The 17,898-nt window shown below is 40.6% G+C and overlaps 1 protein-coding gene across 1 annotated transcript in view; it reads right to left on the bottom strand.

The window, feature by feature from the left end:
* Positions 1-17,898, bottom strand: part of LOC135508589 (FH2 domain-containing protein 1-like) — a 44,662-nt gene that overhangs the window by 10,616 nt on the left and 16,148 nt on the right. Inside the window, exons 6-8 of the mRNA XM_064928855.1 lie at positions 11,200-11,270; positions 10,803-10,910; positions 1,607-1,677 (exon numbers count right to left, since the gene is read on the bottom strand). Of these exons, the coding sequence (XP_064784927.1) occupies positions 1,607-1,677; positions 10,803-10,910; positions 11,200-11,270 (250 nt within the window). The remainder of the gene's footprint in view (positions 1-1,606; positions 1,678-10,802; positions 10,911-11,199; positions 11,271-17,898) is intronic.

The following is a 17,898-nucleotide window of genomic DNA, read 5'->3' as shown; positions in this document are numbered from 1 at the left end:
CCTTTTTCAGGACCCTGTCTTTCAAAAATAATTGGTAAAAATCCAAAAGAACTTCACAGATCTTCATTATAAAGGGTTTAAACACTGTTTCCCATGCTTGTTCAATGAACTATAAATTATTAATGAACATGCACCTGTGGAACAGTCATTAAGACACTAACAGCTTACAGACGGTAGGCAATTAATGTCACAGTTATGAAAACTTAGGACACTAAAAAGGCCTTTCTACTGACTCTGAAAAACATCAAAAGAAATATGCCCAGTGTCCGTGCCTTAGGCATGCTGCAAGGAGGCATGAGGACTGCAGATGTGGCCAGGGCAATACATTGTAATGTCTGTACTGTGAGACGCCCAAGACAGCGCTACAGGGAGACGGACAGCTGATCGTCCTCGCAGTGGCAGACCACATGTAACAACACCTGCACAGGATCGGTACATCCGAACATCACACCTGCGGGACAGGTGCTGGATGGCAACAACAACTGCCCGAGTTACAGCAGATGAGAGAGGGGCTGGACCGAGGGTTTGTAGGCTTGTTGTAAGGCAGGTCCTCACCAGACATCACCAGCAACAACGTCGCCTATGGGCACAAAAGCACCGCCGCTGGACCAGACAGGGCTGGCAAAAAGTGCACTTCACTGACGAGTCACGGTTTTGTCTCACCAGGGGTGATGGTCGGATTTGCGTTTATCTTCGAAGGAATGAGTGTTACACTGAGGCCTGTAATCTAGAGCGGGATCCTTTTGGAGGTGGAGTGCTGTTCATGGTCTGGGGTGGTGTGTCACAGCATCATCGGACTGAGCTTGTTGTCATTGCAGGCAATCTCAACGCTTTGCGTTACAGGGAAGACATCCTCCTACCTCATGTGGTACCCTTCCTGCAGGCTCATCCTGACATGACCCTCCAGCATGACAATGCCACCAGCCATACTGCTCGCTCTGTGTTTGATTTCCTGCAAGACAGGAATGTCAGTGTTCTGCCATGGCCAGCGAAGGGCCCAGATCTCAATCCCATTGAGCACGTCTGGGACCTGTTGGATCGGAGGGTGAGGGCTAGGGCCATTCCCCCAAGAAATATCCGGGAACTTGCAGGAGCATTGGTGGAAGAGTGGGGTAACATCTCACAGCAAGAACTGTCAAATCTGGTGCAGTCCATGAGGAGCAAGTACTTAATGCAGCCGGTGGCCACACCAGCAACTGACTGTTACTTTGATTTTGAGCCCTCCCCTTTGTTCAAGGACACATTATTTCAGTTCTGTTAGTCACATGTCTTTGGAACTTGTTCAGTTTGTCTCAGTTGCTGAATCTTGTTATGTTCATACAAATATTTACAAATGTTAAGTTTGCTGAAAATAAACGCACTTGACAGTGAGAGGACGTTTCTTTTTTTGATTGATTTTGATAAATAATATATTGTTGTTGCATTTAACTGCTGAAAATGCTGTCTTCTAAATAATTTCCTGAATAGGTGACGTTGTAGTTGCGGCACATATTTGACACCTGAGTGTCTTGACTTTACGGAAATTATGAGTTGGAGGACTGTTCAAACGACTTATTCCTAGTTTGTTTCCGACATTATGAAGACCGCATAATGAAGGACTATTCACCTGGAAGCGCTCTGGATGTCCTGAAGTTTCTCAGGGAACATCAGCAGCTTCTCATCCTTCTTCTGTGCCTCCTGAGTAGATAGAAAAGGAATTATGATTAGCCTTGTATAAATGCTTTATTATGTTTTATGTACACCCATATCCCGCTTGTAATTTCCAATCTGAAAGCTTGAAAAAAGCTTTAAAATACATACAGATGGTGGAACTCAACTCCTTAACATTTGCCATCCTGCAATATTCAACATTTCTTTCATTTAGTCTCTGTTTACTCAAACATCGATGTCATGGAATATTTACGGGTGACAACGTCTCTGCCGTCTAAAAGGCATCTGTGGAAAGTCTTTCCTTTTTCTGTGTCAAAAAAGACATATTCACACATTTCAAATTCTAACAACCTAATTCAAATAAACTACTGAATTCTGACCCACTGGGCACACCATGTCATTTAAACGTGGAAATGTTGGTAATATTCGGTTGAGACGTTGACCAATGAGAAACCTTTATTGACCCACTCAAAAGACAGCGAGAAGTTTGTTGAATTCCCAATGTCACTATGCTTTCAACCTTCTCAAATCAAAACCAAATTCCAATGAAAAAACAATGTCTGATGTTTGGTTTAGTTGTCATCTAAATGTGTTATCAAATGGGAATACATATTTTGTGTCCATACACTGAGTATAACATACCTTAATGGAACATTTTGACATTCGCCATATGGTTAGTGAGAAAGTACACATTGCAAATGTACAGTCCCTTACTAACGTTTCTAAAATTTGCGGACTGCGGCGAGCCGTGCAGCAGGGCCGGATCTTCCAGGAAGTCATCAAACGAAGTCTCTCGGTCATTCGGTTTCCGTTTTATAAAATGTTCAAATTTTGGTCATTTTTCCGCTGTCCCGGTAAATCCCACAAGAGTGCGAATGGAATCATATTGCAAATGTACAAAACATCACCAATCACGACGTGGCCTTTTCTCCTAAACGGAAAAGACTTCGTAGACGAAACTTGGTGAGCATAGGTTTGTCATAATGGGCAGTTGGCCGCAAACAAGATGGCGCCGAGGCCTCAATGTTTTTTGAGTTATGGCCATTTTTCTGGGATTAAATGTCAAAAATGAAAATAGAGCAATAATTTCATTGCTTCACGTCAAAGTAAATGAACCTACGGTGTCAGGAAAAAAAGAACCAGCCATTTATCTATTGTAATTTAAGAAAAATTGTACAATTGTACAATTGGTGATGTTCAAAAAAAGGCTTATTTTTTTAAAGTTACAGATCCAGTTGCAGCGTGTTCAGACAAATCTTTTTGAAGTGTGTTTCGGAGCTCTGTGAGATTTCTGTGATTTTCTAGGATTTTCTGAAATAACACACACTCATTCAACCCTCATGAACTGTAAGTCAGTCATTTCTCCCAACAGATGTCAAAGAAAAGCTTATTTTCTCTCTCTCTCTTTCTCTCTCTCTCTCGCTCTCTCTCTCGCACACGCACACGCACACACACACACACACACACACACACACACACACACACACACACACACACACACACACACACACACACACACACACACACACACACACACACACACACACACACACACACACACACAGCAAGGATGGAGTGACAAAGTGCAGTGCTTAAAGACACTCAGAGCCTGCAATGGCATTATCATAATCTCTCTCATAATCTCAACGAGATGCCCCACTTGACCGTAGCTTGCTCGGTCTGAGCTCAGCGACTATGAAAAAAATAGGCCCATAATGAAGCCTGGCCCTAAATTGCTGGTGCTTTTGGGTGACAGTGGGAGAACAGTTAGGTTTGGAACCACAATTAGACCTCAGGAACATTCCTGAGGTCCTCCCGATCTGTGCAAGCCTAACCTTGACCATGTGGCATTAACCCTAGAGACGGACCCCAACGTTTCTGTCCGATAGCTTATTCAAGGACCCCATAACAACGCCCGTAAAATGTGGAGTTTCAACACCAATTAAGGTCGTTGCTCGGGCACCGAATGACCTGTCGAGCCGACACTTGGTATTTGGGGTCGCCTCAGCTAGGCCTACATATTATGTCAGAACTGGACCCGCAGCTAGAACGTAACTACTTATTTTATGTTTTTATTATGGTTTGAACAGAAGGCGCTGTGAATTTTGTCAGTTTGGTGTCAGAATGATATCCAATTGACTGATGGACGGTGACTTGCTGGCTGACTTTTGTCCATTTGCAATATGTTTAACTTCTTCGATATAGGGGGCGCTATTTTAATTTTTGGATGAAAAACGTTCCTGTTTTAAACAAGATATTTTGTCACGAAAAGATGCTCGACTATGCATATAATTGACAGCTTCGGAAAGAAAACACTGACGTTTCCAAAACTGAAAAGCTATTGTCTGTGAGTGCCACAGAACTGATGTTACAGAAAAACCCCAGATAAAAATACAATCAGGAAGTGCCGCATTTTTTGAAACCACCTCATGACAATGACTCCTTATATGGCTGTGGAGGAGCTAGGAGTCAGCTTACCTTTTCCACGTTTTCCCCAAGGTGTCTGCAGCATTGTGACGTATTTGTAGGCACATCATTGGAAGATTGACCCTAAGAGACTACATTTACCAGGTGGTCGCTTGGTGTCCTCCATTGCAATTATTGCGTAATCTCCAGCTGCAGTACTTTTCCGTTTGCTACTGAGGAGAAACCCAACTGCCACGAAGGATTTATCATCGAATAGATATGTGAAAAACACCTTGAGGATGATTCTAAACAACGTTTGCCATGTTTCTGTTGATATTATGGAGTTAATTTGGAAAAAAGTTTGGCGATATAGTGAATGAATTTGTTGTTTTTTTTCTTAGCCAAAAGTGATGAACAAAACAGAGCGATATCTCCTACACAAATAATATTTTTGGAAAAAATGAACATTTGCTATCTAACTGAGAGTCTCCTCATTGAAAACATTTTTGTTTTGGATTCTGTCTCTCACAGTTGAAGTGCACCTATGATAAAAATTACAGACCTCTACATGCTTTGTAAGTAGGAAAACCTGCAAAATCGGCAGTTTATCAAATACTTGTTCTCCCCACTGTATGCCTTATGGACAAGTAAAAAAATATATATATGATAATAAACTTTGACAAAAGTATGTTCATAAAGTTCTTATACTGTACATGTGTAATAGACAAAAAAATAGAAAGAATTTCGTAAAACGGTCTAGAAAGCACTTTTTTAAGGGGTGATAAGTTTTGACAAAATGTTCAAATTTTTACTCTTGGGTCTTGCTTTGTGTTACACTTGCAATATGAAAAATTACGGTGTCATTACGGTGTCATTTTGTTAGATAAAATCCTTTTTTATATCCCAAAAAGTCTGTTTAGTTGGCGCCATCGATTTGAGTAATCCACTCGTTCAACATGCAGAGAAAGGAATCCGAAAATCTACCCCTAAACTTTGTTTCAACAAGTCAAAATAAGTTTCAATTTATTTCTCAGATACTATAATATTGCTTACGGAAAGACGTATGTTCAATAGGAAAGGTGCAGGTGCGTCCTGTCTTCATGGCGCACAAACACAAATTTCAAAGACTGTATCCCTGTACTAAAACTGATATTTCTTATTCATTTTTTAAGTTACAAGCCTAAAACCTTGAACATAGACTGCTGACATTCCTGTGGAAGCCATAGGAATTGCATCCAGGGAGCTAATTTTCAATATGAACTTATACTTGCCATTCGAAGAGGATGGTCTCTCAACAATATAAAACAATTCCAGTTGGTTTTTCTCCTACCATATCTATTGTGTTATATTCTCCTACATTATTTGAACATTTCTACAAACTTCAAAGTGTTTTATTTCCAATGGTACCAATTATATGCATATCCTGGCTTCAGGGCCTGAGCAGCAGACAGTTTACTTTGGGCACGTCATTCAGGCGGAAATTGAGAAAAAAAAGGGGGCTAGCCCTAAGAAGTTTTAATAATTTCCTTGTTTTTTGAAATATCAATACCAAATTCAGTATGTTTTATTTTAGGGATGGCCATGATAGCAATGATACGTTTCAAGTTGATAAGCCACTGTGGAGTCGATTTACATTGTTTTAAATGAACAAGGGAAATTCAATTTTTTTATTTGTCAATAACTTTTGTTTGTTTTGGCCAATCCCTTAGCTTTTGAACTAAATTAAGACATGTACAATAGGCCTACATTCCACATTTGGTGTGTACATTCAGCAAATTGTAGCATATTAGTGCATGTGCTAATATGCACCTACTGGAATAGTGTGGACATCTTTGAATGCATCAACGTAGGGACTATTATGACCAAAAAACAAATTTGCAGTGAATCTGACTTTTAGTCCATGAGAAGATTCTATATACTTATTTTAAGCATTAGCGTAACAAAAGTAAATTGTTAATAGTTTCCTTATTTTTTAGGATATCAATGCCAGACTTGGTTCATCATGGTAATGTCTCTGACGAACTTAAACGGTTTCAAGTTGATAGGCCATTGTGGAGTGGATTTACAAATTATTTAAATGGACACATAAATCTGATTTATCAATAACTCAGCCATTCTTTACTCATGGCCTCTAGTTTCTGTGTGCTTCACTGTGAACCCTGAATGACCTGTATTGTAGTTGAGATTACATTAAAAGTACAAGTAATCCATGCTGTTTAATATTCTGCACAGATTATTATAACAACTGTGAAGATCTCCACAGACCTGCAACCTTTGCATACTATCTTGAACATGCACGCTTTCTATGATTACAGAAGAAGATCTTTATAGTTTCAGGAACCTCAATAAGTGGCTCTGGATGTGTTACTAATTTTAAGGTTGAATAAATACTGTCACATTAGTTTGTAAAATAGCCTAACTTTAATCAAATCAAATCAAATCAAATTTATTTATATAGCCCTTCGTACATCAGCTGATATCTCAAAGTGCTGTACAGAAACCCAGCCTAAAACCCCAAACAGCAAGCAATGCAGGTGTAGAAGCACGGTGGCTAGGAAAAACTCCCTAGAAAAGCCAAAACCTAGGAAGAAACCTAGAGAGGAACCAGGCTAACTTTAGGCTATTAACTGTATTACAAAAGTTATATTTGTAATACAAATATCAACATTTAAAGGAGCTGTATCTAATGCTTAGATAGTTTAATCTGAGGCACAAGCTTAATCCTATTCTTGAAATTATATTTTTGGTTTAGTTGGAGACGTGAATCCAACATATAATTTGTTAACTTGTGGACAAGTTAATAGGCAAAAGTGCATTGCAAAAGTGACATTGAATTGTGTTTTTGTTGTCCCCACAACCAAAGGGATTGCATATTTTGTACCATTGACTTTGTCTGACTTTAATTCCAGTTTATCAACCATTTAAGAATTGATATGTTGAAATAACTGTTCCATCTCAATCAAAAATATTAGTTAAAGATCATGACAAAATCAAATCAAATTTTATTAAAAATGCATTTACTGTTTTATTTAATTTAATTTAGTTATATTATTTTAAGTTAGATGTTTGGCTGAAATTGAGACGTGAATCAAATCAAACTTCAAACACACTTTAAATAAAGTTTTGTAGATGACTTTGCAAATTCTATAACAATAATAATATTTATAATATTAATAATAAAAGGCTAAATATAGGCCTAAAGAGAATCATTGATGATATATGGCATATAAAGTATGCTTAAATTTGTTCTGTTAAACCCATCTCTTGAAATTACTTCGATAACAACAGTGAATCTATTTAGTTATTAAGAGAACGCTCAATAATCATTCTCACGATTGGTATTAGTCAGTGACATATTCTAAAGCTAAGTAGAGCTTAACTTTTCTGGGTGAAAATTGCGCCAAAGTAAACTGCCTCTTACTCAGACCCAGAAGCTAGGATATGCATATAATTGGTTGATTTGGATAGAAAACTCTAAAGTTTCCAAAACTGTTAGAATAATGTCTGAATAGAACAGAACTGATTTGGCAGGCTAAACCCGAGGACAAACCATCCAGGGAAGAAAACAAATTGCGGTCATAGGATTTCCCAATAGTTTACAATGGGAAACTCTATTTATGAGGAGCCTGGTTGCAGTTCCTATGGCTTCCACTAGATGTCAATAGTCTTTAGAAATTGGTCGATGTTTTTCTTTTGAGAAATGAAGAAATAACAATTCATTCCATGTGTCACTCTGAAGTTCCCTACTATTTAGGTGCTCGTGAACAGGAACTCGCTTCACGTTGTTTTTATCCGGTATTAGAAAAAGTTTATCCCATCTTAAATTTTATCAATTATTTACATTTTAGGATAACTGAAGTTGGATTAGGAACATTGTTTGAAATGTGTTGGACTAAGTTTATAACTTATTAGATACTTTGTAGTCATGTTGGGCAAGTTGGAACCGGTGTATTTCTGAATCAAACAAGCCAAATAAATGGACATTTTGGGGATATAAAGAAGGAATTTACCAAACAATACGATCATTCGTTGTGTCTCTGAGACATTTGGGATTACAAAAAGAAGAAGATCTTCTTTATAAGGCATTTATTATATCGATATTTCTGACTTTTATGTCGCACCTGCCTGGTTGAAAAATGATTTTCATGTGATAATCGCATGGTCTGCTTTCGCCGTAAAGGCTTTTTGAAATCTGACACAGCAGCTGGATTAACAAGAAGTTAAGCTTTATTTTGATGTATTACACTTATATTTTCATGAATGTTGAATATTGATATTCCTGCAATTTGAATTTGGCGCTCTGGATGTTGTCAAATCGATCCCGCTAAAGGGATTGGCGCGTGAAGGGATCACTAAGACGTTAACCTCTTACATCTATGGGGGCGCTATTTCATTTTTGGATAAAAAAACGTGCCCGTTTTAAGCGCAATATTTTGTCACAAAAAGATGCTCGACTATGCATATAATTGACAGCTTTGGAAAGAGAACGCTCTGACGTTTGCAAAACTGCAAAGATATTGTCTGTGAGTGCCCCAGAACTGATGCTACAGGCGAAACCAAGATGAAACTTCAAACAGGAAATGAGCAGGATTTTTGAGGCTCTGTTTTTCATTGTCTTATATGGCTGTGAATGCGCAAGGAATGAGCCTGCCCGATCTATCGTTTCCACAAGGTGTCTGCAGCATTGTGACGTATTTGTAGGCATATCATTGGAAGATTGACCGTAAGAGACTACATTTGCCAGGTGTCCGCCTGGTGTCCTCCGTCGAAATTGGTGCGTCATCTTCAACTGCACGTCTTTTTCCAAGCGATTCAGTGAAGAAAGTAGACATCCACGAATGATATATCAATGAAGAGATATGTGAAAAACACCTTGAGGATTGATTCTAAACAGCGTTTGCCGTGTTTCAGGCGATATTATGGAGTTAATTTGGAAAACAGTTCGCCGTTTTGATGACTGAATTTTCATGTTTTTTTGGTACCCAAACGTGATGTACAAAACGGAGCGATTTCTCCTACACAAAGAATCTTTCAGGAAAAACTGAACATTTGCTATGTAACTGAGAGCCTCCTCATTGAAAACATCCAAAGTTCTTCAAAGGTAAATGATTTTATTTGAATCCTTTTCTTGTTTTTGTGCAAATGTTGCCCGCTAAATGCTACGCTAAATGATACGCTAGCTATCAATACTCTTACACAAATGCTTGTTTTGCTATGGTTCAAAAGCATATTTTTAAAATCTGAGATGACAGTGTTGTTAAGAAAAGGCTAAGCTTGAGAGCTAGCACATTCATTTAATTTCATTTGCGATTTTCATAAATAGTTAACGTTACGTTATGCTAATGAGCTTGAGGCTATAACTGGATACAGGTTTTTTTCATAGCCAAACGTGAACAAAACGGAACGATTTGTCCTACACAAATAATATTTTTTGAAAAACTGAACATTTGCTATCTAACTGAGAGTCTCCTCATTGAAAACATCTGAAGTTCTTCAAAGGTAAATTATTTTATTTGAATGATTTTTGAAAATGTTGCTGGCTGAATTCTAGGCTTATAGCTATGCTAGCTATCAATACTCTTACACAAATGCTTGTTTAGCTATGGTTGAAAAGCATATTTTGAAAATCTGAGATGACAGTGTTGTTAACAAAAGTCTAAGCTTGAGAGCAAATATATTTATTTCATTTCATTTGCGATTTTCATGAATAGTTAACGTTGCGTTATGCTAATGAGCTTGAGGCTATAAATAGGATCCCGGATCCGGGATTGCTCGACGCAAGAAGTTAAAATCCTGGACGAGAGACCAAATGCATAGCTGTAGATAGATCAGCTGATCAGCCTTGTAGTTTTTTTTCTGATAGTGGATATAACGTTGAAGATCTGATGTTGTTTCAAATGTACAAATTGAACAAGGTTGAATTTGATAAAAGTTATGACTATGTTGAAAATCCTGTGATTTAAATTTTACCCTCAAAACAACAGTTGATGACTTTTTGCAAATCCAATGTATTTTCCACCTAGATTTCATGTCTCAATATGTGGACAAATTACGTTGAAACAACATTGATTCAACCAGTTTGTGCCCAGTGGGGAGTGTCTGTATTCTGTGCGAATGTCAAAAGGATCCACAGGTCAGCACACTGACTCATAGTCCCAATCGGTGACATTTCATTTTAAAGTGAGCATGACCAGCAGAAGAAACCTGAAGATATTCCTGCACACTGCTTGCTTTATAAAGGGATTCTCCACTAATCTGCCTCTCTGTGTGTCTCCTCCAGGGTCTCCCCTACAGTGTGTATGTGTGTGTGTGTGTGTGTGTGTGTGTGTGTGTCAGTTTGTCTCCTCCAGTGTGTCTGTCTTCTCCAGTGTGTCTGTCTTCTCCAGTGTGTCTGTCTTCTCCAGTGTGTCTGTCTTCTCCAGTGTGTCTGTTTCCTCCAGTGTGTCTGTCTCCTCCAGTGTGTGTGTGTGTGCGTGTTTTACAGGAGGCTGCTGAGGGGAGGACGGCTTATAATAATGGCTGGAATGGGGTGAATGGAATGGTATCAAACACATGGAAACCATGTTTATCATGTTTGATGAGTTCGATACCGTTTCATTTATTCCATTCCAGCCATTACTATGAGCTAGTCCTGCCCAATTAAGGTGCCATCAATATCCTGTGGTGTGTGTGTGTGTGCAAGTCTGTGTGTTTCCTCCAGTGTGTCTCCTTCCGTGTCTCTTCCCATCTCTCTCTGTCAGACTCACCAAAGCCACAAAATGCAGCAGGTTCATGCCAGGTTTGTTGGCCTTGGTGTTGGCCAGCGAGAGGAGTGATGACAGCTTGAAGCCCACGGCATTGCCCGCGTAGCCACCCTGCGGGACAGGGAGGAGGATAAACAGGCAGTGGTGAAATAAAAGCCATTATCCCACCTTAGCCATCGTCATATCAGACAGATAAGGAGTGAGGGAGAGAGGAGAGATGGGGGGGAAAGAACGAGACAGATGTCACAGATTGATGGACAGAGAGAGAGAGACCGACTGAGTGAGTGAGAGAGTGAGTGAGTGATCGAGGAGAGAGAGAAGGAGAGGAAGAAAGAGTGAGGATAGATAAATAGAAAGGGGTGGGGTGAGGGAGTGAGAGATAATGGCATTGTTGATTTACAGCGTTCATGATGTTTCCAGCCTGCAGGACCAGGTGGAGGATGGCGTGTAGTTCCTCACAAGTCATCAGCTCTACAGAGAGAGAGGAGAGAGGGGTCAATACAAACCCATAGCTCACAGAGCATTCAGCAGCAACCTCCATCAGATCTGGGTTTCAAATACTTCAAAAATCGATTCAAATACTTTACCTGTGCCTCGTTGACCTTGCCTGGCTAACTAATAAAAAAGTTCCAAAACTGCAAACCCCACCCATCTGGCACTCCAGGCAGACTCAAGCAAATGCTCAAAGTATTTGGAAATACTTTTCAAGTATTTCAACCCAGGTCTGACGCCCCATCAAACACCATCTCTGTTTGGAATTAACTTCCACCATACACTTCCACTACAACTCAAGCTAGTTTTCAAATGAGGTATACAACTGTATGGAGATGATGTCATAATTCCGGCATGACTGTAGGCCTATTGATATTTCAAATACTGTACAATACAGCTAGCTACTCATTAGGAGTAACGTCAGCCCACACCAAGAGTCTGGTTTCACGAGTAATCACAATCAGGAAGTAGCTTGTCTGTGACTTGACCTTTATTTAAATAGCGAATGGACAACAGCATAACAAAATGCATCATATATGTACAGTGCCTTGCGAAAGTATTCAGCCCCCTTGAACTTTGCGACCTTTTGCCACATTTCAGGCTTCAAACATAAAGATATAAAACTGTATTTTTTTGTGAAGAATCAACAACAAGTGGGACACAATCATGAAGTGGAACGACATTTATTAGATATTTCAAACTTTTTTAACAAATCAAAAACTGAAAAATTGGGCGTGCAAAATTATTCAGCCCCCTTTACTTTCAGTGCAGCAAACTCTCTCCAGAAGTTCAGTGAGGATCTCTGAATGATCCAATGTTGACTTAAATGACTAATGATGATAAATACAATCCACCTGTGTGTAATCAAGTCTCCGTATAAATGCACCTGCACTGTGATAGTCTCAGAGGTCCGTTAAAAGCGCAGAGAGCATCATGAAGAACAAGGAACACACCAAGCAGGTCCGAGATACTGTTGTGAAGAAGTTTAAAGCTGGATTTGGATACAAAAAGATTTCCCAAGCTTTAAACATCCCAAGGAGCACTGTGCAAGCGATAATATTGAAATGGAAGGAGTATCAGAACACTGCAAATCTACCAAGACCTGGCCGTCCCTCTAAACATTCAGCTCAGACAAGGAGAAGACTGATCAGAGATGCAGCCAAGAGGCCCATGATCACTCTGGATGAACTGCAGAGATCTACAGCTGAGGTGGGAGACTCTGTCCATAGGACAACAATCAGTCGTATATTGCACAAATCTGGCCTTTATGGAAGAGTGGCAAGAAGAAAGCCATTTCTTAAAGATATCCATAAAAAGTGTTGTTTAAAGTTTGCCACAAGCCACCTGGGAGACACACCAAACATGTGGAAGAAGGTGCTCTGGTCTGATGAAACCAAAATTGAACTTTTTGGCAACAATGCAAAACGTTATGTTTGGCGTAAAAGCAACACAGCTCATCACCCTGAACACACCATACCCACTGTAAAACATGGTGGTGGCAGCATCATTGTTTGGGCCTGCTTTTCTTCAGCAGGGACAGGGAAGATGGTTAAAATTGATGGGAAGATGGATGGAGCCAAATACAGGACCATTCTGGAAGAAAACCTGATGGAGTCTGCAAAAGACCTGACACTGGGACGGAGATTTGTCTTCCAACAAGACAATGATCCAAAACACAAAGCAAAATATACAATGGAATGGTTCAAAAATAAACATATCCAGGTGTTAGAATGTCCAAGTCAAAGTCCAGACCTGAATCCAATCGAGAATCTATGGAAAGAACTGAAAACTGCTGTTCACAAATGCTCTCCATCCAACCTCACTGAGCTTGAGCTGTTTTGCAAGGAGGAATGGGAAAAAATGTCAGTCTCTCGATGTGCAAAACTGATAGAGACATACCCCAAGCGACTTACAGCTGTAATCGCAGCAAAAGGTGGCGCTACAAAGTATTAACTTAAGGGGGCTGAATAATTTTGCATGCCCAATTTTTCAAATCAAATTTATTTATATAGCCCTTCGTACATCAGCTGATATCTCAAAGTGCTGTACAAAAAAAAAATCCCAAACAGCAAGCAATGCAGGTGTAGAAGGTGGTTAGGAAAAACTCCCTAGAAAGGCCAAAACCTTGCAAGAAACCTAGAGAGGAACCAGGCTATGTGGGGTGGCCAGTCCTCTTCTGGCTGTGCCGGGTAGAGATTATAACAGAACATGGCCAAGATGTTCAAATGTTCATAAATGACCAGCATGGTCGAATAATAATAAGGCAGAACAGTTGAAACTGGAGCAGCTGCACGGCCAGGTGGACTGGGGACAGCAAGGAGTCATCATGTCAGGTAGTCCTGGGGCATGGTCCTAGGGCTCAGGTCCTCCGAGAGAGAGAAAGAAAGAGAATTAGAGAGAGCATATGTGGGGTGGCCAGTCCTCTTCCGGCTGTGCCGGGTGGAGATTATAACAGAACATGGCCAAGATGTTCAAATGTTCATAAATGACCAGCATGGTCGAATAATAATAAGGTAGAACAGTTGAAACTGGAGCAGCAGCACGGCCAGGTGGACTGGGGACAGCAAGGAGTCATCATGTCAGGTAGTCCTGGGGCATGGTCCTAGGGCTCAGGTCCTCCGAGAGAGAGAAGGAGAGAATTAGAGAACGCACACTTAGATTCACACAGGACACCGAATTGGACAGGAGAAGTACTCCAGATATAACAAACTGACCCCAGCCCCCGACACATAAACTACTGCAGCATAAATACTGGAGGCTGAGACAGGAGGGGTCAGGAGACACTGTGGCCCCATCAGAGGACACCCCCGGACAGGGCCAAACAGGAAGGATATAACCCCACCCACTTTGCCAAAGCACAGCCCCCACACCACTAGAGGGATATCTTCAACCACCAACTTACCATCCTGAGACAAAGCTGAGTATAGCCCGCAAAGATCTCCGCCATGGCACAACCCAGGGGGAGGTGCCAACCCAGACAGGATGACCACATCAGTGAATCAACCCACTCAGGTGACTCACCCCTTCCAGGGACGGCATGAGAGAGCCCCAGTAAGCCAGTGACTCAGCCCCTGTAATAGGGTTAGAGGCAGAGAATCCCAGTGGAAAGAGGGGAACCGGCCAGGCAGAGACAGTAAGGGCGGTTCGTTGCTCCAGAGCCTTTCCGTTCACCTTCCCACTCCTGGGCCAGACTACACTCAATCATATGACCCACTGAAGAGATAAGTCTTCAGTAAAGACTTAAAGGTTGAGACCGAGTTTGCGTCTCTGACATGGGTAGGCAGACCGTTCCATAAATATGGAGCTCTATAGGAGAAAGCCCTGCCTCCAGCTGTTTGCTTAGAAATTCTAGGGACAATTAGGAGGCCTGCGTCTTGTGACCGTAGCGTACGTGTAGGTATGTACGGCAGGACCAAATCAGAGAGATAGGTAGGAGCAAGCCCATGTAATGCTTTGTAGGTTAGCAGTAACACCTTGAAATCAGCCCTTGCTTTGACAGGAAGCCAGTGTAGGGAGGCTAGCACTGGAGTAATATGATCAAATATTTTGGTTCTAGTCAGGATTCTATCAGCCGTATTTAGCACTAACTGAAGTTTATTTAGTGCTTTATCCGGGTAGCCTGAAAGTAGAGCATTGCAGTAGTCTAACCTAGAAGTGACAAAAGCATGGATTAATTTTTCTGCATCATTGTTGGATAGAAAGTTTCTGATTTTTGCAATGTTACGTAGATGGAAAAAAGCTGTCCTTGAAATGGTCTTGATATGTTCTTCAAAAGAGAGATCAGGGTCCAGAGTAACGCCGAGGTCCTTCACAGTTTTATTTGAGACGACTGTACAACCATTAAGATTAATTGTCAGATTCAACAGAAGATCTCTTTGTTTCTTGGGACCTAGAACAAGCATCTCTGTTTTGTCCGAGTTTAAAAGTAGAAAGTTTGCAGCCATCCACTTCCTTATTGTCTGAAACACATGCTTCTAGCAAGGGCAATTTTGGGGCTTCACCATGTTTCATTGAAATGTACAGCTGTGTGTCATCCGCATAGCAGTGAAAGTTAACATTATGTTTTCGAATAACATCCCCAAGAGGTAAAATATATAGTGAAAACAATAGTGGTCCTAAAACGGAACCTTGAGGAAGACCGAAATTCACAGATGATTTCACTTTTTGATTTGTTAAAAAAGTTTGAAATATCCAATAAATGTCGTTCCACTTCATGATTGTGTCCCACTTGTTGTTGATTCTTCACAAACAAAATACAGTTTTATATCTTTATGTTTGAAGCCTGAAATGTGGCAAAAGGTCGTAAAGTTCAAGGGGGCCGAATACTTTTGCAAGGCACTGTATATGCACATCCTAGATCAAAAGCTATTCATGATGAGATGGAGTAAACACAAAAAATACCCACAAAATAACGACGGCTCATACCAACTTTTCCAACGTTGCATCAATGTGCAGAGCTGTGGTCGAGAGGATAACACTCCCGACACGTGTCACATAAGGCTCTGCACTGGAGATCAGGGCTCAGTCCCTTCTACCTGTGTTGTAAAGCCCCAAATTCACTGAGAGGTGAAAATCTGTGTCAAGCCGTTTTATGAATCATTCAAAAAACCTGCGTCATTCCCTAAAAGGCCTCACAATGCAAATTATACAGCAGCCTGCACTCTCAAGACATGTTTAGCTTACTAAATGTATCAGGGCAAATAATTTGCTAAATTGGTGCTGTTCTTTAGGCACTACCAAGCTCATTTGAATGTATTAGCTACAGTAGCTGCATACCAACAAATCATGCATAGGCCCACTGTACTGCAATAAATGTCAACGACTTGCATATTTCAGAGCCCAAATTATAAAAACAAGTTGACTGTGGATCATATGAATGGTTTCAGACGCAGAGCTCAATGGAAACCCTACAGCATAATAACACTGACACACCGCGGCACCATCAGCACAGTCTGTTTTGTCCTTTGCAATCATTAACCATTAACCAAATTTGGTTTACTATCCCTACCCCTGAAAAATTATCCAGGTGCATCCCATCCATGTCTCTATATATCTGTAAATACAGTATGTAGCTCAGTATCTTTCTATCCCTGTATCTCTGTATTTACATGTCTGTTCATTGCAGACATGAACCCCCATTAATGTCATTAACCTGAAAACATCCTCTGCATGAACCAGGGTTTGGGATCAAAATCATTTTTCAGACCATTACTTCTGAACAGAACCATTATTTATTTTGTCATGAACCGGTATGAACCCCCAAAAAGTACTGGTTTATATAATTTCTTTCTGTTTCTTTGTAAAACTCTGAAATATTTTTCTTTACATTTAGTTCGACATTAAATTACTTCACCAATAGAGAAACTTGATAGATAGAGAAACTTGCTGTGGAGCAGGTAAGTGGAGCAGGTAAGCAATTTAATCTGTATAAGAAAGTTGTTAAAAGAGCAAATTGAATTTTGTCATAATAGCATGGTTTAATCATAATGAAAGACAAACACACATACTGTGCTGCCAGTCACAGTGTAGGGTGCGAGACGCAACTGACATTTTGAGGGTGAGGAGAGAACGAGAGACGATGGCGGAAGCTTGCCTTGAAGCGCTGGGCATCTTATTGTTATGCATTATCTGTATTAGGTCCACAGAATTATACCTACGGAGCGGCTTCTATGGAGGAACTTTGAATGTCTTTGTACTTCCAAGTTGGTTTAAAGTTGGACCAGAGCAAACGTTAGCTAGAATTAAAAATGCGTCTTACTTTTTGTATCTAATCAATCCAATGTGAAACCTGATATCTATAGTATCTGTTATGCACTTGAGTGAAGACCCAAAAGCGGTTTAACAGAAACAGAGTTCTTTTAATGAGAAAACAGGAATGGCATAGATCCTCTTCCGACGTTGTCAATGGCACAATAGACTACCCGCAGAGAGGGCGACAAATGAAACATAAAGTCCCTCTGATGAATAGCTGGGTAGCGGCGACAGGCTGCAGGTCGCTCTGGGTCGGTGCGGGTCACAGAGGAACGGTGGTACCTGATCACACGTAGCATCAGATGAACTGGACACAGTGCAAACGAAAGACAGTTAGAAGTGTACAGGATGCACCTGCCAGGCAGACTCCGACAGGATAGGACTAGGAGGAAGCAAACGAGACGATAGCTTGCTTCTGGCATGAGAAACACAAACGAGAATCTGACACCGAAAGTAGCAGGAACAGAGAGAGAAATAGAGACCTAAATCAGAGGGAAAAAAGGGAACAGGTGGGGAAAGGGTGAACGAGGTAGTTAGGGGAGATGAGGAACAGCTGGAGAAGGAGAGAAAGAGAAGGTAACCTAATAAGACCAGCAGAGAGAGACAGAGTGAAGAGAAAGGACAGGAACAGACATAATAAGACATGACAGTATCCTTAACAAGCATTGAAAAAGTCTATCCATTCTTCTCTAATTTAACATCTCTGCCTAATTTCTGAATTACGCTTGTAATGTCGTCAGTAGGCTACAGTAACCTATGCTTCAGAGGGGAGGGGCATGTAGCCTACACACACACGCACACCCACTGACAAAGATTTCCAGCTGGCAGGCAGACTCTGGAATACGTTTCTGAGTGA

The sequence above is a fragment of the Oncorhynchus masou genome, chromosome 21, assembly GCF_036934945.1.
Source record: "Oncorhynchus masou masou isolate Uvic2021 chromosome 21, UVic_Omas_1.1, whole genome shotgun sequence".
Classification (NCBI taxonomy): domain Eukaryota; kingdom Metazoa; phylum Chordata; class Actinopteri; order Salmoniformes; family Salmonidae; genus Oncorhynchus; species Oncorhynchus masou.
Note: the sequence above shows the minus strand (reverse complement) of the source record. Positions and strands in the feature narration are given on the sequence as shown.